The 25,363-nt window shown below is 37.8% G+C and overlaps 1 protein-coding gene across 1 annotated transcript in view; it reads left to right on the top strand.

The window, feature by feature from the left end:
- The window catches only part of MCM9 (minichromosome maintenance 9 homologous recombination repair factor), a 168,971-nt gene extending 144,056 nt beyond the window's left edge, over positions 1 to 24,915 (top strand). Inside the window, exons 8-12 of the mRNA XM_044676842.1 lie at positions 9,380 to 9,582; positions 11,482 to 11,685; positions 17,126 to 17,208; positions 19,978 to 20,123; positions 23,367 to 24,915. Coding sequence (XP_044532777.1) covers positions 9,380 to 9,582; positions 11,482 to 11,685; positions 17,126 to 17,208; positions 19,978 to 20,123; positions 23,367 to 24,915 — 2,185 coding nt within the window. The remainder of the gene's footprint in view (positions 1 to 9,379; positions 9,583 to 11,481; positions 11,686 to 17,125; positions 17,209 to 19,977; positions 20,124 to 23,366) is intronic.
- The last annotated feature ends 448 nt before the right edge of the window (positions 24,916 to 25,363 follow it).

Raw genomic sequence — 25,363 nt, 5'->3', positions numbered from 1 at the left:
TGTTTTTTCACTTCATCTATATTATCAACAGTTTTTATTTCTACTGTATGAAGTCAGTTTTTGGTTGCTTTGCTGTTTTTTTTCTCTATTCATTTTTTTCATAATTTCCTGCTAACTCTTTTTTAGTATTCTAACTATAATTACTCCCAAAACATTTTTTCTTTCTTTTTTTTTAAACAACCCTTACCTTCCATCTTAAAATCAATACTATATATCGGTTCCAAGGCAGAAGAGTGGTAAGGGAGGCTAAATGACTTGCTTAGAGTTACACAATTAAGCCTCTTTGTCTGAGGCCAAATTAAACCCAGGACTTCCTGTCTCTAGGCCTGGTCCTCAATCACTGAGCCCCCTAGCTGTCCCATTTCCCAAAATCTTTCAGTTTCTAATAGCTATTCTATTAGATCTTGTGATTTCTTTCTTTTTTTTTTTTTTTTTTACCTATTATGCTTTCTTGAATTCCTTAAAATGGATCATTTAACCATTTGAAGACATCTCTCTAGATATATAACTTTTTTCTATCATCATTGTTTTTTGTACATTTCTATAGTATTTTTCTTGTATAGATGCTCTTATTCTCTTTTCTCTTTATTTTGGCATGTATTTTTAGTATCTTGTGAGTATTTTTAGTCTTTTTCATTCTTATCATGATACTTATCATAAGGAAAATAAAGAGCATAGTTCCTTTCAGTTTCTCACTTAGTCATCTCAACTTTAAGTTCTTCATTTTCCTATTTCTTTTTTGTTGTTGTTGGGTTTTTTTTTTTAAATTTTTTAAACCCTTAACTTCTATGTATTGGCTTATAGGTGGAAGATTGGTAAGGGTAGGCAATGGGGGTCAAGTGACTTGCCCAGGGTCACACAGCTGGGAAGTGTCTGAGGCCGGATTTGAACCTAGGACCTCCTGTCTCTAGGCCTGGCTCTCAATCTACTGAGCTACCCAGCTGCCCCCATTTTCCTATTTCTTTTAATGCACACTTTTGGTGTTGGTTTCCATGTAAACGAACCAGCCTTATTTACTTTTGCCCATTCTGCTTGACAGTGTCTCATCTTCAGAATTTAAATGTGCTCTTCTTACCTTTTAACCTCATTGATCTCATTGCCTGATGTAATATAGAGTTAATATTGCTGAATGCTGAACTCTGAAGTTCAAGTCCCTACAGGTACAAGGCTTATAGGACAAGATGTTAATGCGCAGTAGACCTGATAAGTGCATAAAGGATAAATGTGAAGAGGAACAGATCAATGTACATCTTAAGCTCTACAAAATCAGAATACCCTGAACCTTACCCACTAATGTTACTACCTTTAATAAAAACTAATCTTCTCTTAAGTCTCATTAAAATAAAGCAAGTTTTTGCTTTGTTGGAGGTAGGAAATTCAAAAGATTCCACAGTGTGAAGCAGGATTCTTTTCCTGAGCCATTGTTATCTTGTCATGCTGATTTCTTTATTCATCTCTCTAACTCCATATCTATTTTCTTTTTAAAATTTGATCCTTAAATCATCATTTTTGGGAACTCTTTTGATTCATTTGCTTTTTTTTTTTTTTTCATTTTACTTTCTCACTGAGATATATTGGGTGGAGGGGGGCACAGCTGAGTGGTAATATAATAGATAGAGTGCTGGGTCAAGAATCAAGAAGACTCCTCTTCCTGAGTTCACATCTGGCCTCATTCACTCACTAGCTATATGACCCTAGGCAATTCACTTAACCTTGTTTGCCTCAGTTTCCTCATCTGTAAAATGATCTGGAGAAGGAAATGCTAAACCACTCTAGAGTCTTTGCCAAGAAAACCCCCAAAATGGGGTCATGAAGGGTTAGACACAACTGAAACAAGTGAACAATAACAGGGATATATTGTAATTGATCCTTGCCAAAATTATTAATTGTAATTATGGCCTACATTGTGAGTTTTCATGGAAACTACTTCTTTATTATGATTGGCTAACACTCAGACTTCTGCGCTATCTTTTAGGAATTTTCATATGTGTCACATTATGTAGAGAATCCATATCCTCTATAAATAAGAAAGCTAGCATATTATCTATCAAATGAGGTATTTTAAGGGCTTATTACAGTGCCTGCCACAAAGTAAGTACTTAATAAATGTTTATTCTCTATCCCTCCCCCACTTCTTTGTTTTGAAATGTACTAAGTTTTCCTCATTATGTGAATTGTTCATTTAATTGAGGGTAATTTTTTACTGTTTTTGTTGCCATGAATTTGGATGAACACCTATAGGGTTTACCTAACAATCATACCTCTGAGCCAGATAGTACAGATGGACAGTGAACTGGGCCCAGAGTCAAATAGGATAAGGAAAATGGGCTAGATTGCCTTTCGGAGGTTGCATAGCACTTTTTTTTTTATTCCAAGCTTCCTATGAAAGCCAAGGTCCATCTCTTCAGTACTAGCATTTTACTAGTGTTATCATATGACAGCAAGAGCATCATTATCTATAAAGAATTAAAGATGAGTTTCATGCAGAGATATACCTGGTTAGTGTGAGAATGCTACAACGTAAAACTGAGAAAAACCAAAGAACAAAAGGAGTAAAGGATGCCAATAAAGAATTTTATCAAGGAGGGGAAGATGAGCCAGTCTTGCAGTGAGAGCGATGGATGAGAGGTGAACAGCCAGATTCTTCCCTGGTGCCTTTTCACCCTGGGGGAAGAGCAGGAGGGCTTCCAGCATGTGGGATGTGTCACCTGTGGCGGTTTTTTGAGACAACTTGAACAAGTCACCCAGGATGGGTAGCCTTGGATGGAAACATCCAAAGTGATCAGCTTGCACATCTGAATTGTTGGAGGGAACTCCCAAACCTAAGAGATCTGAGATCTATTTGAGTATTTTAAATCTCTTAAGTGTTACCTTGGAGTTTGCATATCTGTGTAATAGTATAAATAAGCATCATTCGAGAGCCAAAGGCAAAACAACTTAGATGGGAACCACGTTCTCCACATTCTCTAATAGTTTGAAATATTGTATGGCAGTCAGTGTAGAACAGCATTAGCTCACTTGGGCTTCATAAACTCCATGTTAAAATAGAAGTAAAATATACAAAATAAGTACAGGGTAGGAACAATCCTGATCAATCACCTCATCATGGTGCCACTACCTGCATTACTTAGGACAGGCCACTTAATGCCTTGGGCTGCAGTTTTCTCATCTCTAAATGAGCGATAAGTGCTGTCAGATCTATTCTAGCTTGAACCCATGATCTTAATAAACTTAACCTATATTTTAAAACTAAATACATATACAGTATCTTCAGCATGAAAAGTCTATAGCAAAGTGGCAACATTCAAACACATTGCACCTACTCATTTAATTTCTTCTTTACATAATTATAATTCTCTATGGATACAAGTCTATATTTAGCAACGGTATTATCAGGTACACTATACAGGAAAAGAGTCGATATAGCTAGAAGGCTGAGGAATAAAGAAAAACACCTGGGCTAAGAATATCATCCTCCAACATTACTGGAATCTAGACTGCTCTCAGACAATTTCATATGATATTATAGATACAACCAATCTCCTTAATGAAGACCATGGAGACTCCTGTGACTCCTAGCTATTTCTCCAGATACTTGGTACTACATAAAAATAGATAACTATTTCAGGCTATCCCAAGAATACACCACTGTAATTGAGATGATTACTCATTCTTCTAGAGTGTGTTATTTGATCCCCTGACCCAAATTGTATTTTTTAAAATAAAATTTTTGATGACTTTTGTGTTTGACATAGTTTCCCCCCAGAACTATCCCACATGATAAATAATACTTTTAAGATTAAAAAGAAAAGAAAAAGAAGAAAAATACAGAGCCCTAGACTAACTGTGTGACACTAGGCAGGTCACTTATCCCTGTTTGTCTTGATTCCTCATCTGGAAAAGGAGCTGCAGAGGGAAATGGCAAACCATTCCAGGATCTTTGCCAGGAAAACCCCAAATAGGGTCACAAAGAGTTGGACATGACTGAAATGACTAGACAACAAAACAACATAAGAGATACAAAAGGAGTGACTATGGAGTGACTAGAGGACAACCAAATTCCTATATTAGTGAGACACTTCTGTGAGAAGCAACCAGAAAAAACAAGTCTGCCTCACCAAGAAGAGACTTTGGAGGAGGGAAGAACCCTCTGGGAGGAGGGATGCCATCAGCAACAGGCAAGAAAAGCAATTGGCCAGCCCAAACAAAATGGAGCAAGTGGTGTGCAGTACTGCTCTAAGAAACATTACCTGGCAGTCCTGAACTCTGAGAATAGAGGGTACTAATTGACAATAAGCTATCTAAGAAAAGGCATTAGCAATTATAAAAGTGGTGTTTCCTTAACTAGTCAGGATCATTCTGCAACAGAGTGAGGTAGAGTTGCAGGAGAATGCATGAGAAATGGTTTGTGGGATATTTTCCACACAAACAAACAGATGCAGTAATGGTCACCTTAAAGTTTCTGGGTTATTTTCCTTTTTGAGGGGTTGGGTTGTTGTTGGTTTTTTTTGGCTTAAGTGATGCATTTTTTGAGCATGTCAATTTATTAATCAATACATGCCTGACAAATTGGGAGCACACCCCTGCCTCAGTTTTAGGACTGGACCCCAAATACGGGGGAGATGGATTTTTACACATTAAAAACAATCAAATAAAGCCAATTAATAAAGAAAAACTATAAGACAATATTAGATAATCTGATTTCTAATTGGATGAAAGATTATGGACTTTCCAAGTTGGGTACCAGAGAGAGAACAGATACAATTCCCTGAATTCACGGAAAGAGGTGTAGTTCATTTTTTTTTTTTTTTTTTGGCTCAAGGAAATGCCATGGGGGTTATGCTACATGGGTATTTCTTTTTGGATGTGATTGCAAAACCACTACTTGTCTTGTTTGCAAAGGTAGCAGCACAGAAATTTTGAGCAAGTTGGTAATTGGGAAAAATCAACCAGTGATGGGGTGAATACCTGCAGACTCAGCTCTCTGCTGCCTAAAGGTCTCCTCGTAGGTCTCCTCTGTCTTCCTAAGGATATGGCCATTTTAGAGGGGCTAGATACACGTACACATATACAATTGATTTTATTATTTAAAAAAAATTTTAAGTCATACATAGCTAGAATGGCACTTAGTCTGCTAGCAGCATGCCAATATACAGTTAATAAACAAGGCTGTAAGTCTCAGAGACTCCAGTATCTTGGTGCTTTATATTTTCTGATCTCAATTCCCACTTAATACTTAATATACCATCGAATATGGTATTCACACGTTTCTTCTTTATGAGGATTTCTGATTTGAAAGCTGATGGGTAGAGCACTGAACTCTTCCCAAAGCTTCCTTTATTGAAGGCAGAAATTGGCTTTCCATCTTATTCCACTCTCCATCTAAAGCTCTACCTGGTTTCTACTCTACAGAACAAGATGCCCTCACTACCCCCCAGCCCAGGTGTTTCCAGCTTCCTTTTATGTGTTCTCTTCCTCCATTAGATTGTGGTATTTTGTTTGTTTTTTTAAACCCTTGCCTTCTCTCTTAGAATCAATACCATATATTGGATCCAAGGTGGAAGAGCAGTAAGGGCTAGGCAATGGGTATTAAGTGACTTGACCAGGGTCATATAGCTAGAAGTGTCTGAGGCCCGATTTGAACCCAGGACCTCCTGTCTCTAGGCCTGGCTCTTAATCCAGTGAGTCACCTAGCTGCCTCCTCCCTCCCCTTATTAAATTGTAAACTTCTTCAGGGCCAGGACTATCTTTTTTTTATTTGTCTCTCCAGGTTTTAGCACAATGCCAGGCACATGGTAGACACTTAATAAATGTTTATTGAACTGAACTGAAACCTTCATCTATATTAATTCTTTTATTCACCCATCTAGCAAATGCTTGTTATGCATATACTCATCCATTGATTGATTCCTATCATATAAATAATGGTGACTGGATTCCCAAGCTAATGCACAAAGATTTGTTTAGCCCATAATGTTGCTGAAATACTGAAATGTTGTGATGAAAAATGATGATAAAGAATGCTATTGAAATGTTGCTAACTAAAAATAGTAAAATTGAATAAGAAATCATTTTAGTCTAACCTGTGTTTGGATAGTGCTTTATAGTTTAGAAAATGCTCTTTTCACAACAACTCTGTGAGATAGGTAAAACAAACATTTTTATCTCCATTTTATAGATGGAACAAAACCTGAGGCTTAGAAATGTTAAGTGCCAGGCTCAAAGTTGGACAGACTAAGCTAGTAAGTGAGAGAGCTGGAAATTTGATCCAAGACTTCAGATTCCCAATTCAGCACTCTTTCCACCACACCCACACTGTTTTGTTTATCTGAAACTATTTGTGTTTGTAAGAAACAGGTCTAAATATGTTCTCCAAAAGCCTTGCACACAGTCAATGCTACTACCTCTTTTGATTTGCAATCCAATGACTGTCTCACAGTATCATGTTGCCTCCCATGATTAGAGGCTTTTTAAAAATCTCATAAAGAAAATGCAGAAAAGAAAGCAAAAAAAAAAAAAAGCATAATTTTTTTTTCCTGAGGTAGGTGAACAGGAGCTAGAACAGAAATGAAAAGGAAGAGTTGGGGAGAATAAAGAATTATCTGTAAAAAAGAAATACCAGCTCAGGCAATTGATTGAGTTAAGAGTTGAAAAATGGAAAAAGGTATGGAGCATGAAATATATGCATGGTCCTGACTAAGGAAGCCTCACAGGATTCTTATGACCAGCATTCCTTGGGTAAAATGACAGCTTTCACCTACCACCAGGCGGCACCATTGGGCTAATCCAGGTTAATTACTCCCCAAAAGTGGGTAGGGAATAGGTAGGGAATAGATGGAATTGGTAGGGAACAGATGGAATAGTTTCTGTGGGAATGGGACTGCGTACAGGGATATGTGCAAAATTTGCAAGTAAAGTATTTGTAACTTGGAAAATGTGTACATTAACATTTTTTTCTCAAGATTTAGTAAATGGAAAGTAATCTGAGAAGGGAAGACCCAACAATTGAAAGCAGACAGAAAACCAGGAAAGGCTTCCTGAAGAAGGTGTCACTTGAGTTGAGTATTGAGGGAAACCAGAGAAATGAAGAGGTGAAGGTGAAGGGACAGATAATACCAGACATGAAGAGCAGCAGTGGACCCCAGAAAAGTGTCAGATTTGAGGAACTGCATTAGGCAAATTTGAATAAATAATAGAGAATCGGGAGAAAGAAGATAAAGTATAAGAAGACAGGAAGCGAATTTTCAGGTTACAAAGAACTTTTTAAGTGCCACAGAGAAATTTTATATTTGAGCCAAAAGCTAATTGAGTCCCTGGATCTAACTGAGCAGGGTGTGAGCTGGTCAAACTTGGAAAAATCTTTATTAAAATCAAAACAGAATGGAGGAGAAAGAGAGACTGAGGCAGGCACCAATTAAAAGATAATTGCAAGAGTCTAGGCAAGAGGTGAAAACCTGAGCTTGGGTGAGTGAAAAGAAAAGCATGTATATGTGAGATACTCTGAAGCTATAAACAACAGAATTGGCCAACAGCTATGATAATGTTAGGTAGGTGAGAGTGAGAAATGAAGGATAATGATATGAAAGTTAGGAGCCTTTGCCATTGATAGTAATAAAAAAGTTGGGAAGAAAGGAGGGCTTTCAGAGAAAAGGCAGTGAGTTCTATTTCAAACACTGAGTTCAAGATGTCTATCCAGTATATCCAGTTCAAAGTACATAATAGGTAAGTTAATAATGAATGCATTACTACAGCTCTGGAGAGAAACTTGGCCTGGATATATGGGAATCATATGAGAAATAATAATTGACTCCTTTGGAGCCAATGAGATCATTAAATAATATAGTATAGAATGAACAGAAAAAAAGGCTAAAGAGCTCTAAGCCCTGTAGGTCATTTGATTGACATCAATAATAATATTTTATTTCACACATACATGATATAGAAGAATGGGAGAGAAATCCACTCTTACTGTTCAGTTCTCTTATATTGTCAAAAAGCATTCCTTTTGGCTTAAAGCTGATGTCTCTGGCAAAGTGGCTGGAAATGGAGTGGACAATCACTGAATAGTCCAAGCAACATGTTTTAATCCTACTTAATCATATTGAGGAAATCCTATTAGAAATAAATAAAATATTCACTTATCAGACACAGAATTATGAAAAGGGAATATTTCTTTCCAATCAACTACATATGATATATATCCATCCTTTGATGATCCCATAGATCTTTATTTGTAATTCTAATGTTACTTTGTATCATATTTCTTTGCATACTTATATCCCCAACTAAACCAAAAATTCCTTGAGAGTTGAATCTGCATCTCCTTTATCTTCCTCTCCTCTATGGTATGAAGTCCATACTAAACAAAAATGAGAAATGCCACTGTTTTTCTTTTAAAATGTTCATTTCATTATGGACTAAATAATTTTTTGAGATTAGCCTGGGAATCTTGATATATATAAAATTTAACTTCTATGATAAAAATTGGTTCTGAGTCACAAGTATTTCACTACAAATGGGTTTGGGAACAGCCCTTAAAATTTTGTGGATTGCCAATACACTGTTTTTCACTGTTGCTGGTTTTTAAATGGGATTGGGTGGTTTTTGCTCAGTGAAAGAGACCCATTTATCTTTTAAGTGCCAATCTAATTCAATACACTTTTATTACATAAAAGACACTGTGATAAATTTTGGAATTATAAAGACAAAAACAAAACAGTCCTTACCCTCAAGAAGCTAGGGTTATTTCCCTGTGAATTCCGTCACAAGTAAAAATTGTTGGCTCTAAGGTACGATAAAGCATAGGACATGAGGTAATTGCTAATCTAGAGCCAACTGGAAATAGATCAGAAATAAAATAAATTTAGAACAAATTTGCTGATGTAATCATTGAAAGTTTTGAGTTATAACTGCTTGTCTGGGGAAATTCCACTAGGACTAAAAACAGATACCAAACTGAGAAAATAAATGGAGAATATTCAAATTTTAGAGAAGAATTTTCACATTGTTTTCTCTCCTCAGATTTTTGTGATATTATTTTGAAAAACTGTCTACCATTAAAAATTATGAAAATAAGTGTTCTCATTTTTTTCCTCTTCTTCCCTCTTCTTTCTTCTAAAGAATAGCACCTCTCTATATTTATCTATATGTTTGTTTACATGTAAATGTAAATATATGTTTAATATAAATAATGTTTAATATTTCTGCTATGTTCCTGAATCATTCTATTTTTTCTTACACATGATATTATATTATATTTTTGGTTATTCACCTCTATATCATCTTGGTATTAGTGCACAGCACAACACTAATCACTTTTATCAGTATCACATGAAAAATGTAGATGTCAGAAAATGAGCTGTAAAATCTCTCTCCTTAGCCTTGTATGCAAACTGAACACACGAACCACCATCCTGGCAGCCACCAACCCCAAAGGTCAATATGACCCCTGTGAGTCAGTCTCAGTGAATGTGGCTCTAGGCAACCCGCTCTTGAGCAGATTTGACTTGATCTTGGTTTTACTTGACACCAAAAATGAAGACTGGGATCGTATAATTTCTTCTTTTATCTTAGAAAATAAAGGTAAGTGAAGATGATAAAAGGGCTATGCTAAAATGATCCTGCCTAATTATGGGGACTGGAATAAGAATATGTTGATGCTATTTTATACTTATTCATTTTTATGTAATGATGGTGAAAACAAATAATTTGGGGGAGATGCCCCCAGGGATGAGTAGCCTAAGAGTGGACCATAATTTATCATGAGATTAGGAAGTGGTTGACTCTGGTGTCTAAGAACAAGGAAATGTATACAGAGTCTATCCACCTTGGAGGTATGTCTGTAAGGCAATGACTAAGGAGCTGCATGTACCTCTTTTCCCTCATATCTACTGTACCCCAGAGCCATAGATTCAGAAATCCCTCAACCTACAGAGTAGGATGAAGAATTCTAAAGAATGCCCCAACCAGAGAAGACTATCAGAAATCATGGGTTTTACTTAAGACCTTAGACTCTCAAATTTATAATTGAGAGCTGAAGAAGCAGAATTAAGAGATCTGGAAGACCAGCAGCCTGGCTACCCAGATATGGTGTGAGAGAATTAAAGGCGACCTAATAGAAGGAAGGAAAGAACTAAAAAAGAATAGGCCTTTTTTCTTTTTTTTCATAACCATTTAGGTCCTATGCTACAGAGACGAAATAATAAGTTTATAAGGTATAAAGCTCATTCTCCTTTTCATTTAATATTATATTTCTTACTCACACCTACCCCATTGTTTCCCTATAGTGCTTTAAAACACCTCAGGTCACAGTGTGCTATTTTCAGGGAGCAGGAAGAAGAAACTGTGACCAGATGGGAACTGGGGAACACATGAACAACAAAAAAGATGATGGCAGCCAAAACCTAGTAGATGGCACAAGCCAGTCAGGTCCCAAGATGGTTCGCCCAAACAAAAAAGGATTGTTAGGAGGCTGCAATGCCTTCTTCCTCCCTAAGTCTAGGTTTCTTAGTACCAAAAGGGTAAAGAAAGATTAGACATGAACAAATGAGATTCATGTTACAGAAAAGCCAACTAGATGATTCATAAACTAGACATTGATAGTTGTTGGAACAAATACTTGGGTGAAATCCTAGCAAAGAAATGAGTCAGAGGGAGGAAGGGCTAAATCTTTACATGGTATGAATGTGATTTGTAATGGAGCATAGCTATATAGTAACCCTCTTTTTGAGGAGAGATGGCCTCAAGTGGCTTTAGTTTATTCCTTGTGTCAAGGGAGAATTGGACTATGTTATAAAGCAAAAAATTGAAAATGTAAATATTCCAACTAAGATTAATTAGCAATTTCCTAGCTGTGTGACCCTGGGCAAGTCACTTGACCACCATTGCCTACTCTTACCTCTCTTCTGCCTTGGAGCCAATACACAGTATTGACTCCAAGATGGAAGGTAACGGTTTAAAAAAAAAATTAATTAGCAAATCTCAAATTCTAGCCAATATATTGGGACAGCTTAGAATTACTATAAATGGTTTTAGCTTCTGGCATTAGAAATAGGAAGCTTAACATTATTATAATTTGAATTCTTTTATACTTGTTTTGGAGAAAAATACTTGGAACATTTTTTTGTTTTGTTTTTTTATGAGCCACAAGGCATGAAAAAGAAAGGAAACCATCTTTATTTATTTATTTTTTTTATTTTAAACCCTTAACTTCTATGTATTGACTTATAGGTGGAAGAGTGGTAAGGGTAGGCAATGGGGGTCAAGTGACTTGCCCAGGGTCACACAGCTGGGAAGGGTCTGAGGCCGGATTTGAACCTAGGACCTCCTGTCTCCAGACCTGGCTCTCAATACACTGAGCTACCCAGCTGCCCCCGGAAAACCATCTTTTTAACGAAATAGGTAAAAAATGAAATTTTATATATATAAAAGATGTAAGCTTTTCCTTACAAATTAGTTTCCTAACCCCGATTTGATCCACAGGTTGCCCAAGCAAGTCCAAGAAGCTCTGGAGCATGGAAAAGATGAAAACCTACTTCTGCCTCATTAGGAACCTACAACCCAAACTGTCTGATGTGAGCAACCAGGTTCTTCTCCGTTACTATCAAATGCAGCGTCAGAGTGACTGTAGAAATGCAGCCCGGACCACTATCCGCCTCCTGGAAAGTTTAATACGCTTAGCAGAAGGTAAGTTTTGCATGGGACCTACTTAGACTGCAAAGTCATTTAAAAAGTCGGCTTGTAACTGTGAAACATTGCTTTTTAGGACTCCACTCTTCCAAACAAACTTCCTTTACACTCTCTCAGAGAGTAGTTCATAAGAAATAAATATTGTTATTAAGAAGAAAGCATCAGAGGGGCAGCCAAGGTAGCACAATAAGTAGAGATCCAGGTCTGGAGTGAAGAGAACCTGTTACAAATCTGGCCTCAGATACTTCCTAACTGTATGATCCTGGGCAAGTCAATTAACCCTCATTTCCTAGCCTTTGCTAGTTAAAAAAAAGGTTTTTTTAAGGGAAAAAAAATGAAAAAAAGAAAAAGGGGTCAAGTTGACCATGAGAATAAAATGATTAAAAGCACTCTCTTGACTATTGACAAAAAATGCTATCCACCTCCAGAGAAAGAACTGTCGGAGTAGGAATGCAGGTGAAAACAAATAACTTTTCACTTGTTTATTTAGGTATATATTGTGGGGTTTTGGTTTTATAAGATTATTCACTTAAAAATGAACAATATGTAAAAATATTTTACATAATAATACGTATGTTATCCAGATTGAATTGCATCCCAGCTCCAGGAGTGGGGAGGGATGGAGGGTGGGAGACAATTTGGATCATATAACTTTGAAAACTTATGGGGAAATTTATTATTATATGTATGTAATTAGTTTAAAAAAATAAAAATTTTAAATAAAAAAAATGGTACTCTCCTGACTCCAAATAGTTGGGAGACTATGAGTGTAGTTTGCAATGACCACCAGACTCCTTCAGTGTGTTAGTTTTGCTAAATTTTGTTCTCCTTCTCTTTATTCTTTGCTACAAGGAATGGGTCTGGATAGTGGAGGTGAGGGAAACATATTTGGAAGTGAAAGTAATTTAAAAACAAAAGGTATCCAGAATGAATGGATGAATAAAAAAAGATAAAAGGAGGAAGGGAGGGAGAAAAGCAGGTAGACTGGAGAATTGGTAGTGCAGTAGTCACTGAGAAGTGTCTTGGTTGTTGGTAAGACAAGACAGAAACTCACCAACTAGAGGCATGTGTGGCAGGAGGCAGGAAGGGGAGTTCTAAGTTGTGTAAGATTTAAATTAATATCCAATAACTCCAAGTATTGTATTTTATAAAGTTTTTTAATAATCACTTGAAGTAGAAAGAAAATAAACTAAAAGAAATAGAAGTTCAAACCTAATTATCTAACAAAAAGTAAACCCACGTGTATAGATTCTCCTGCCTGGCATAAAGCCCGCTTTCCCAGCTCAGTCAGGGGAGAAGAGAGAGAGGGGCAAGGTTACACACAAACGTTATCTCTAAAACATAAGGACATAATGTGAGAACAAAAGTGGGATGCTGGGATTTAGAGTCCTGGGGAGCAGGTTCTAATTATACAGTTGGGTGAAGGGAAGATCAGGGTGATGGACTTAGGGTAGGCAGCACTGTTAGGAGATAAAGAAAATACATAGAGGCATTTATTATATATTCACTATGTGCCAAGTGCTGTGTGAATTGTTAGAGAATATAAATGCAAAAGCAGAGATAGTCCTTACCTTTAAGGAGCTTGTATATTAATAAGGGAGCAAATACAATTGGTACCAAGGTGGCCTACTTTAATCCAGAAGTAAGGGAATGGTGGAGATTGCGGAATAGACTGACCCATTCCATCTAAGAACAATGACAGAGTTGAATTGATCTTGGTTCATGGTTACTAAATTGGAGGAAGGGGAGAAGAAGCTGAGAGGGAAGGAAGGAAAGGTACTCACACTGTGGCTAGGCAGGGGGCACTGTGATATGGTGGTAGATGGGGAAGAAGAGAAGTCAGAAGAGCAGGAGTGAAGCAAGGTAAGTCAGTGTGTCAGATCCTGGATAAAAAGAAAAAAAGAAGTCTACACCAGAAACTGTCAGTGGTTCCCTATTTCCTCCACAATCAAAGAGAAAATCCTCTGCCTTTTAAAACCCTTCATAACCTTCCAGCCCCAACATTTCTAAATTTCTTATACTTTAATTGCTTCCTTCATGATCCAGTGGCACTGCACTCCTTGTTCTTTGAACAAGACATTCTATTCCCAACCCTGCCTTTTTACTGACTGTCCCCCATATCTTTCATTCTCTTCCATTTCATCTATCCCTTCTGCTTCCTTTAAGTCTCAATTAAAGTCCTAACTTCTGCAAAAAGCCTTTCCCTTCAGAGCTAGTGCCTCCATTTTGTTCATCATGTGTCTTTTATGCACACAGCTTTTTGCATTTTGTCTCCCCCATAAGAATGTGAGAGCCTGAGGGCTGAGCCTGTTCTTGCCTCTCTTTGTATCCCAAATACTTAGCACAGTCCCTAGCATATAGTATAGGTGCTTCATAAATACTTATTATAATAAATGTTCTTCCCCAGTAGATTTCTTTTTAAATCTTTACTTTCTGTCTTAGAATCAATATTAAGTATTGGTTCCAAGATAGAAGAAAGGAAAGGCAAGAGGTAAGTGAAGTGTCTTTTCCAGAGTCATATGCAAGTAATTGTCTGAAGCCAGAGTTGAACCCAAGTCCTCCTAACTTCAGGCCTAGTGTTTTATCCACTATGTTACCTAGCTGCCCCCCACCATTAGATTTTCAGCTCTTTGAGGTTTTGGTCTGTCTTTTGCCTCTTTTTGTATCTCCACTACTTAGCATAGTGCTGAAACTTAGTAGGTACTTAATAAATGTTTATTGACTGACTGCCTGGGCTTCTTGATTTGACTTGGAAGGAATTTGAAATTTCCTTTTGTCCTTGGGGTAACCCATAAATATTTTAATGAAATCTCTTTCTTCCATAGAGTCCTATAATCCCTATTAAATTTATAGTGTTGCTTCCTTTCTCTACAGAAATCATTTTTGAGGCTGCTGAACAAGCAATACCATTTCCCTTCAGATCTGTACTCTAAAGGGTGAGATGGAGTAAGGAAATGATATAAAAACCATGTCACCCTTACTTCTCCTACCCTTTCACCACCACCCCCACCCTCTCACCTACATGACATGGATTTGCTCTCCAGACACCAGAGCAACAAGGGCAATTTCATTCTTTCTCCAAGAGCCAATACTGCTTAAGAAACCTCCTCTCCCTAGAAGTTACTATCCCTACACTCTTTTTTTTTTTTAATTTTTATTTAGAATATTTTCCCATGGTTACATGATTCATGTTCTTTCCCTCTCCCCCAAACCCCTATAGCCGACACGCAATTCTACTATGTTTTACATGTATCATTGATCAAGACCTATTTCCATATTATTGATAGTTGGACTAAGGTGATTGTTTAGTGTCTACATCCCCAAGAGTATCCCCATCAACCCATGTGTTCAAGCAGTTGTTTTTCTTCTGTGTTTCTACTTCTATAGTTTTTCTTCTGGACGTAAATAGTTTTCTTTCTCATAAATCCCTCAGAATTGTCCTGGGTCATTGCATTACTGCTAGTACAGAAGTCCATTACATTTGATTTTACCACAGTGTATCAGTCTCTGTATACAACGTTCTTTTGGCTCTGTTCCTTTCACTCTGCATCAATTCCTGGAGGTCATTCCAGTTCACATGGAATTCTTCCAGTTCATTATTCCTTTGAACACAATAGTATTCCATCACCAACAGATACCACAATTTGCTCAGCCATTCCCCAATTGAAGGACATCCCCTCATTTTCCAGTTTTTTGCCACCACAAAAAGCACGGCTATAAATATTTTTGTACAAGTCTTTTTCCCCTATGATCTCTTTGTATCCCTATACTCTTGAATTTGGGAACTCTCAAATCTGGGATTACCTGTGAGTAATAGACCTCTAAGTCTAGCAGAAATCTCTTTCTTCCATAGAGTCCTATAATCCCTATTAAATTTATCAGATTGATCAGAGCATTCCCTTGATTATCCCCATTTTACAGTTTGGTCAACACCTCTTATAATCATATCACACATTTGTCAGAATTCAACCATGAATTATTGCAAGCAGGTGACACAAAGATGAATGAGTCATAGACTTTGACCCAAGTACTTAAAAATAGTATAAAGGAAATAAGACATGTTCATGAGTAAATATAATATAGGACAGAGTGTGATACATGCCAGAGGAGACATCTAGTACTCTTTGAATTCATAGAAGAGATTCTTTCTACAAGGATCAGAGAATGCATGCATGGTGCATTACTATTAGACACTGGGGGAGTTACCTAACTTCTTTTGGGCTCACCTTTCTCAGCAGAAAAATAAAGGAGTGGAGCTGAGAGATCCCTAAGGTTTTTCCAGCTCCAATCCTACTTGGGGCCTTTAAAGGATGGATAGGATTTCAATAATGTAAAATGGAGGAAAGAGTATTCTAGGCTACAAGAAGAGCAAGAACAAATTCAGAAAGGTAGAGTGATAGGGAAGCACAGGATATTTTTGGGGAACAATTATCTGGGCTATAATATAACATGCTTGTGGTGTTAGGAGATAAGGCTAGTAAGAAAGGTTGTAGAGAGTTCTGTCACATAGTGAAAAGGTTAAACTACTAGCATGGGTTTAAACTAACCCCGAATCTCTGAAAGCAGGGAAATGTTATCATTTCAAATGTTTACAGCCTAACTGATGGTTAAATATAACCCTACTAGACTTTTTTGCCTTGAAAAGCTATATAAAGAGATAGAATGAATAACAAATAGTGGAGGTTTTTTGTTTTGTTTTTTTTTTAGGCAACAGGTTCTTTGCACTCTTTATGTCATGGACCCTTTTGGGAGTCCGGTGAAACTTATAGACTTCTCATCAGAAGAAAATTGCCTGCACTCATAATATGGAAATGCAAAATTTCAGTTAAAGATTAGAGAAAATAAAGATGTAATTTTTTCCCATCCATGTTTTTGGACCCCCGAGAATCCTTGGGTTGTCCATGGATCCCAGGTTAACAATTCCTGTTCTAACCTGTACATACAAAACCCAACTTGGACCTGTCCGTAGAGAATCCTTTGGGAACAAAGGCAAACAACCTGTTTTCTCACCTTTTATGAACCTAGTTTTCTGAAGTTTCCTCTCTGCCTATGAGAGATATGGGTGAGTTTAATCACATACTGATGTATTGTTATAGCAATCACAAAGGCAGGATTAAAAATAGTACATAGAGTTGAATTTATATTCATTCAACCCATTTCTTTGAAAGAGCTCAAAGCACTGTACCAAAGTATACCAAATATCTGTGGGTGAAGTAGGTGGAATATATTACTTCAATTATTATAGAAAGCATCTAGAAAGCTATTTAAATTTAGCTCTTTTATGCTGGTTATTGGGAAATGAATTTGTCATTAGTAGTTCATTCAGAAGATTAATTTTTTCCTGGGCCAAAGAAGAATTACATTTACCATCCCCATTCATTCATGTAGAGCAAATGACTTGTATCCTGATGACTCTGAATGACTTATTTTTTCCCAGCTCATGCCCGTCTGATGTTCAGAGATACAGTGACTCTGGTAGATGCTATTACAGTGGTATCAGTGATGGAATCTTCAATGCAGGTTAGTGTCGATGCTCAGCTATTAATTGTAAACACTTGGGTGGGGAAAAAATAACAGTTTACTAAAACTATGTATAAATTATCAAAAGTCTGAAGATTCAAAGCTTAAAAGAAATTTGACAAACCTGTAAGGCTTTGATATAACATACTCATGTAAAATTTTTTTAATTATATGACTAAATGGTAAGTTTAAGGCTAATATTTTATTTATCTTTGTATCCGTTTTAGCATCTAGTCCAGTGTCTTTTACTTAGTAGGCACTCAATAAATGTTTGTCTAATTTAGTTGTTGTATTTCTGCCTCTAACTTTTTTCATTAATATTTCTTGCCTTTTTATAATCATCTGGTCTTTGCATAAAGAGCTTTTTAAAAAATTTGTTCTAAAGGGCAGCTGGGTAGCTCAGTGGGCTGAGAGCCAAGCCTAGAAACAGGGGGTCCTAGATTCAAATTGACCTCAGATACTTCCTAGATGTGTGACACTGGGCAAGTCAATTCACTCCCATTGCCTACCCTTACCACTCTTATGTCTTAGAACCAATATACAGTATTGATTCTATGATGGAAGGTAAGGGTCTAAATAAGTAAAGTTGTTCTGGAGAATAGTTTCAAAGCATATTTTCAAAAAGTAGAATTATGTGTTAAAGGATATGTTTATTTTGGCAATTTTTGATATGTACTTCTAGATTCCTTTCTAGAAAGGTTCTAAAGATTTACATAGCATTATACATAATCACAAAATATTGGAAGACTTATCAAACAATAGACAAACTGATAAATAAGTTGCAGTACACTAATGTGATAAAGTGCTATAGTGATAGAATTCTGGGAAGATGGCGGCTTAGACACAGCAAGGCTCCAGACCTCTGAAAATCCTTCAACAACGATCAAGGACAAAGTGCTTCGAGGGGACAGAAAACCAAATCTGACAACAGAACAGAGCTGAGGGAGCCTCCTGCTGAACCCAACTTAAAAGATACTCCAAAAAAAAAAAAAAAAAAAAGCCTGAATTCTTGAACTGTGAGGTTCAAGGGGAAAGGAAGAAGGAAGATCTCAGGTTCCCTCCCCCACCTAATGTGCTGAATCTCCAGCAGAACCTGGAATCTCTGGGCAGGCAAGGGGACTAGTCCGGAGGGAGTACCTCCTGGCTCTGCTGTGCCAGGCTCAGGGCTTTAATGACAGACAGCAGGAGGCAGCTGGAGAAGTACAGAGAGGGCAGCCTAATTGCAGCCAAGACACTCCATCTTGTGCCTCTCCCTCCCACCTCCTTTCTGGAGGTTTTGGCCTCAGGGCACATCTAGCTCTATAGATCAACTTCACTCTGGCTTAGTCTTATCAATAGGGCAGATAAGAAGTCTTCAGAGGCCTGGGAAGCTTCAACGCCCCTCCCCCATTTACTGTAGTGAAAGTAGTTATAATCACCTCTTTAGCTTTTACTGTCAGCTGGGGAAGATTTGGCCTCAGGGCTCATTAATCTGGTCAATCAGCAGAGCAGAGAAGAAGCCCCTTCAGAACCGAAGAGCCCAAACCCACAGATCCAGCAAATAATTAGAGGAGAAAGATTACTGTGTATTGGCTCCAAGGCAGAAGAATGGTAAGGGAGGCAATGGGGGTCAAGTGACTTGCCCAGGGTCATACAGCTGGGAAGTGTCTGAGGTCAAATTTGAACCTAGGACCTCCCATCTCTAGACCTGGCTCTCAATCCACTAAGCTACACAGCTGCCTCCTAAAGTCTATGTTTTAATCAAAATCACTCAGATACAGCTTTTTATACATAAAAATTTATACTTAGGGGAGTTCAGATGGGGAGAATTTCCTCTACTCATTAGAATATTTTCTCTAACCCAAGCAACTTCCTACTTATATTATGTAGTAATTATGAAACATGACAAAATTCCACAGTAAAGTGAAATTAATTTATGTTTAAAGTTTTTGACTTATCAAATAGAACAATAGTAATATTAATATCCTTTTTGGCTAAAAGTAATATTTTTCTATTTTCTAAAGATTAAGGGGTCTTTATTAGCTTACAACAGTTGTCAACATGTTTTAATTTTTTTACTTTTTACCTAGTTTGGGGGGGGGGGCAGTGTGAGGGGAATTTTCCCATTCACCTGAGAGGAGCTGGAATCAGTCAGGATTGATGTACCCTTAGGATACATTTTCTCCAGAGAATGGTTAGATCCCTCAGTAGATATGAAAGAAGACTAAATATTTGTGTTGGTGTTATTATCTAAACTAGTAACTTACAATGCTGCTGGGCAAGTGTTTGATCTAGGTAATTTGGATATTAATAAAAAATTTCAGCTGAAGTCCGGGCTAGAAGAGGTGAAGGCAGAGAAGTAGTAGGAACTCCACACACTAGACTAGTAAGCTTTAAGTAAGGAAGGTCATAAGTAATCAGTGGCGCTTTCGGTGACTGACAAACTAGTTCAGACTTAGAGAAACTAAGAGGAGAGGATGACAAGGTATGGACTAGCCCAAGGTCAGAAGCAATTGCCAAGATTTCTGACAGAAGGGCAGGTTGAGATGTCAGACTAGAGACAAGAGGAAAGAGTCAGCCATTATCATCTCCATCTTACAGAGATGGGTGCAAGTTTACTTGAGTCCTTGGAGCTTTTGCTGTCTGATTCAGGTTCTGGAATCTAATCGGGGATTTACTGGAATTGCTAAAACCCTTGTATTGCCAGAGGAACTTATCTGAAGAAATTACATGGCATTTTGTTAATATCCTGACTTTCTAAGGTGTTTCTCCTTTCTTTGGTCCCTCTAGGGAGGTGCCCTTCTGGGAGGTGTGAATGCACTCCATACATCCTTCCCTGAAAACCCCTTGGAGCAGTACCAAATGCAGTGTGAAATGATTCTGGAAAAGCTGGAGCTGCAGAATCTGTTGAGTGAGGAACTAAGAAGACTTGAGAGGTGAGAAAAGAATCAGTGAAGATAAAAAAAAATAATAATTTGACAATGACTGTAATAAAGAATTAGCATATTAAATAAAAAAAGCCTGTAATTTCTCCATATCACAATATGCTATAGTTTGCTGGATCACTAATTTTCTATTCTGACATCCCATTTAAGAAAACAAAAAATTCCTAGTTAAATCAATTTAGAAGCATTACATGGTTGCCTGGTGAGCCAGGGAAATTTAGTCATCTAAAATCTGACCCTAATCCAGTCCCATCCTACAAGCACTTATTGGATGTCAGACTTGCTCTATGTTGTTTACTAGGTTTTCTTGTTCCTCTGATGAGTTGAGGTTGGAACTAAAATAAGGAAGAGGTAGGTACTGTCATTAGGAAGAAGAAAGATATTGTAAGGGAAGAGAGGAGTGAAGGAGGCCTGCCTAAGAGAAACCTATTTTGGCAGTTTCTATTGAAGATGCAACATGGAATCGTTGACAAGGATATTGGAGGATATTGGAGCCAGGATACTGGAGCCAGGAAGGACCTGACCTCAGATAATTATTAGCTCTGAGCCTCAGTTTTCTTATATGTTAAATGGGGAGAGTGTTGTTGCTTAGTTGTCTAACTCTTCATGACCCCATTTGGGGTTTCCTGGGCAAAGATCCTGAAATGGTTTGCCATTTCCTTCTCCAGCTCATTTTACAAGATGAGAAAACAAAGGCAAACATGGTTAAGTGACCTGCCAAAGGTCACATAGCCAGGAAGTATCTGAGGTCAGATTTTAACTGAGTCTTCCTGATTCCTGGAGCTCTATCCACAGCACTCCCTAGCTGCCTTCAAATGGGGGTAGTAATAACAACTATTTCATAAAGTTTCTGTTAAGCCCAAAAGATATAATGTACATAAAGTACCAAATAAACTTATCTGCTATAATTACTATTATGATAATAATAATGAGAATAGTTGTCATTATTCCTTTACTCCAAGCAGGCAGTGTGCAGAAATCCTGAACATATCTATAAGCATTCTTGGCAATTATGGAAAACATTTTTCTAAAATGTCTTTTTTTAATGATAATTCATTAATTTTATATTATCTCAATAAGGAAAATTAGGTTTGTCTTAGATGTATTAGTAGGATACTAAAACTGGTTTTGAGAGATGCCTAAAGTAACTCAGTTAAAAAACAGAAATAATAACATTGCATACCCAGCAATATCTCTGCTAGCCTGTACCAACCCCTATTTCTTTGGCCAATACCATTCTTCTACCAGAATATATACACAGATTCAGGTATCTTGAATTTCAACATCTCAATTCCAAATGGGTGGATCCATAATGGTAGTAGTGTTTCTCTTTTTATAGTAAACTATATATTTGTTTCATATCTTTAGAAGTCAAAAATGATTGGAAATCTTTTCATAACTTTCTCTTCTAATAGCTTTTCCAATGTTAAGTATAACAAACTGATTCATAGAAATAGTTAAAAACATCATGTACTCATTCAAATTGCAGTAAACCTTCACTTTGTTTTTTAAAAAAATAACCTTTTTCTTTTTCTATTTGGCCTGTTGGACTCTTTCTCATAATCAAGAGCAGCACATTAAGCTCGAAACTATTCCTTTAGGTTGTTTACTTTTTGTTAAAGCATTTCCTTTAAAGGCTCTCACAGTTCTGTTCCTTGAAAATGAAAGAGAGCTCCCCATTCCTGTAATTTAAGGACAGTCTGGGGCAGCAAAAGAGGGAAGAGTGTTGTGCAGTATGGCACTGCCACCCCTGCCATCACCCCCACAACTTCAGGAGGACCCTTGTAGAGGAAGGAAAGAATATGGGAAAATAGGAAGATATGATTCTGCCTTCAAACGCTGCTCTCTGCTTTTTTGTATTGAAAGGCAGCCACATTCCTGCAACCACCCAGAGCCACAGAAACCAAATACAGTTTGGAGATTCTGACGAGAAATAATCTAGTTTTACAAAGTGAGGAAATTCAAGAAACAGATGGCTCTTTTCTCCCCTTAGGAAAGAATTCTTTATTCCCAGGGGACACTATATAATTATAATCAAACATTTTATATTTATATAGCACCTTCTCATCCTCAAATGCTTAACAGACTGTGTGACAAATAATGGCCATTTTACCCATCTTTTAAGAAAGAATGGTATGAGCCTCTGTTTAGAAAAATGGAGTAAACTGAAGATATTTTGAACAGGGAAAATTTAATTCTTAAAGTAAACATTTGGCCAGGAAAATGGAGTTTGTGCTTCCAAGGCCGGGGAGGTAAAATGAAAGGAGTCCTGGATAAATAAGTCTAGACCTGACTCTCCCCACCAGGGCACTTATTGTTTCTAGGCTTCAGGCTCCTCTTCTATAAAGCCACTGGACTTGATGACTCCTGAAATCTCCTTTCAGCCCTAAAATTCAGAGACTGAATATGCTATTCTCTACAGTCTCACTGTTCTGGCCCAGTAGATAGAGAGTTGGGACTGGAATGAGGAAGACTTGAGTTCAGTTCCACATTTGCTAGCTGTGAGACCCTGGGAAAGTCACTTATTCTGTTTGCTTGTTTCCTCTGTAAGACGGAGATGATAATAGCCCCCACCTCCCAGGATTGTTGTAAGGATAAAAAGAGATTCATATTTGCAAAGCTCACAGCACAGTACTTGGCACATAGTTGGCATATGAATGCTAACTATTATTATTACTGGAAGGCTGATTGGAAGAAGAGCCTGGACACTGACCCTCAACTAATCTTAAGTGACTCAGACCCCCAGCGTGACTCAAAATTTTTGGCCATTTAGCTGTTCTTACTTCCTTTTACTACCATGTCATGCCAGCTAAATTTATGCTCATAATACTATACTGATAGCTAGAAATTAATTTTCCATGTCTGGAATGCCCAAGTTTATTTGTGCCAGAATAATAAAGTATAATAAATGCTACTTCCTGAGAAGAGGACAGAGCATGGAGTCTAGAATCAGAGGGCCTACATTTAAATCCTAACCCTGTTTCTTAGAATCTTTGTGATATTAGGAAGTCATTTAACTTCTCTAGGCCTGTTTCCTCCTCTGTAAAACTAGTGGGTTAGATAGCATGATCTTTAAGTCTCTCTTGCCTATTAGTCCTATGAAAACTTAATTAATTTTTTGAAGCAGTACCCTGGCATCAGGGGGTGCTGTCAGGGCAAGAGGAATTAAAAGTCCAAAATTAATCCTTTTATAGTTGTATAGTTACAGTTTTCTCTCCATTTTCTTCCTCCCAGACTAAAGAATCAAAATTCAGTCTTGTCACAGCCTGGAGAGATAGGAGTAGAAACTACTTGTGGATCTTTGGGAAGTGATTGGATGGAAAAACCAGGACACATACCCCAACCTAACCCTTCTGAACAACAAGAAGCCAACTGTAATGGACAGACCTCCTCTGTTAGAGAAAACACCAAGAGTGAGGCACACTTCGGATCCCCATCAAGTCAGGGGACAAGTGAAAAGAGGACAGAAACCCCAGGTAATTCTAACCAGAACAGAGATACCAGCTTGAACTGGTTTGACTCCATGACAAGTGAGCCCATAGATTCCGAAGATGACTTGACTATGTCTCCTATTCCCAAGGTGACCAAGAACAGCATGGCCTTGACAACACCCAATAAAAAGTCTCACAATAAAGGAAATAGAGGATCAGACCAAAAAAGCAAAGAACAAACTGGCTGTCATCCAGTAGTAGCCAATAATGCAGCTGTTCCATCAAAGCTTGAGAGACCTTTTCATTTTGCTAAAAAGAAACCCATCCAATCAGAAACAGTTACTGAGAAAACAACATCTCCAAAAGGGCCTGACTCAGTTATTACTCAGCATGTCCCTAAGAGGAGGCAGAAATCCCAGGAGTTCTCTAAAAATGCACCAACCTCCCAGGTTATTTTGCCCCTTCCTCATGCTGCAGGAGCTGAGGAAATGTTAAACTCAAACTCCAGTTTAGCTGTCCCTCATCCTCCTCACCGTACCTCCTTGCAGAGTAGTCCTCCAGAGGAAAGTCTGGCGTCTGCCATGAGAAAGAGACACAAATCTGAGGAGGAGGGAGAAAGCAGTGACCCTCACCATGAGAGTGATGACATTCCAGGGCCCCCATTGACTAAGCTGGCCAGGTTTACTTTCAAACATAAATCAAAGTTGACCCACACTTCTGGAAACAACCACCATGATCCTCCTCCTCCTGCCACATGTAAAACTTCGGTGACGCTTCCTAGGATTGCCAGCCACAGAACAAATGAAGGACTACCAAAGGAAGAAGGAAGGTGCTCCAAGAAGGGTTCAGAAAAGCCAGGATCTAGTTCTGGGAGCAGAAGGTCAATGGAGCCAATGCCTAATGAGACTAGGGAGGTGGCAGAGCAGCCACAAAAGAAAGAAAAGGCAAAAGAATCGAGCCCAGTCACTCTCACTAAATCTGGGGTGGAAAACCAGGCTGACCATCAGCTCTCTGCTGGTAAGAGAGATAAAAAGGAAGATTCATCCAGTCCTAAAAGGAAGATTCAAGCATCTACGTTAGCTAAATTAGCAAGCTTCTCCTTTACCGGCCCTTCTGAATCCAAATCAGGGAGCCCACCCCCTCCTGGCAACACCAACTCTAGCGAGGGAGCCCCCAGCCCTCTTTTTACAGGCTCAGCTGGAGCCCTTGGCAGAAGGAAAACATTTCAATTGGAGGGGGCTGGAGCTGTTGTTTCAGGAAAATCTCTCTTCACTTTAACAGAACTAGATGATGATGATGATGATGTGTTAGATTTTGATTGGGAAAAAGAAATGAGAAAGAATCCCAAATGATAGCATTCTACCATTCTTCCTTCCATAGTGCTCCTTTAGGATCTTAGTGATTTGGAGACAGGACCCTCATCTATCAGGTTTTGTGATTTTCACTTTAAGCTCATATATCATATATCATAGCAAAATTACTGCCATTAGGGATATGTGTTTCACAAATATCATGTGACTTTCTTTGCCTATCATTTTTGTGTTTTCTTGTCACATCTGATTTATATCTGTCAAAAATATTTTCTTTTTTTATGAATCTTCCTTTCTTATTCCAAGGCAATGATTAAAGAATCCAATTACTGAAAAATAAAGGTAGAAGGTACAAACTCTTATGTAAGGGCCTCCATTTTGTATATTAGAGTGTATTTTTTTTTTTTCATTTAGTTTGTTTCCTGGAATAGGAAGGAACCCAAAACAGATGTTAGATAGGGCTAAATCACACATCCCACCTCAGCCAACC

The sequence above is a fragment of the Gracilinanus agilis genome, chromosome 4, assembly GCF_016433145.1.
Source record: "Gracilinanus agilis isolate LMUSP501 chromosome 4, AgileGrace, whole genome shotgun sequence".
In the NCBI taxonomy this organism is placed as follows: domain Eukaryota; kingdom Metazoa; phylum Chordata; class Mammalia; order Didelphimorphia; family Didelphidae; genus Gracilinanus; species Gracilinanus agilis.
The sequence above is the reverse complement of the archived record's forward strand: the minus strand, read 5'-3'. Positions and strand labels throughout refer to the sequence as shown.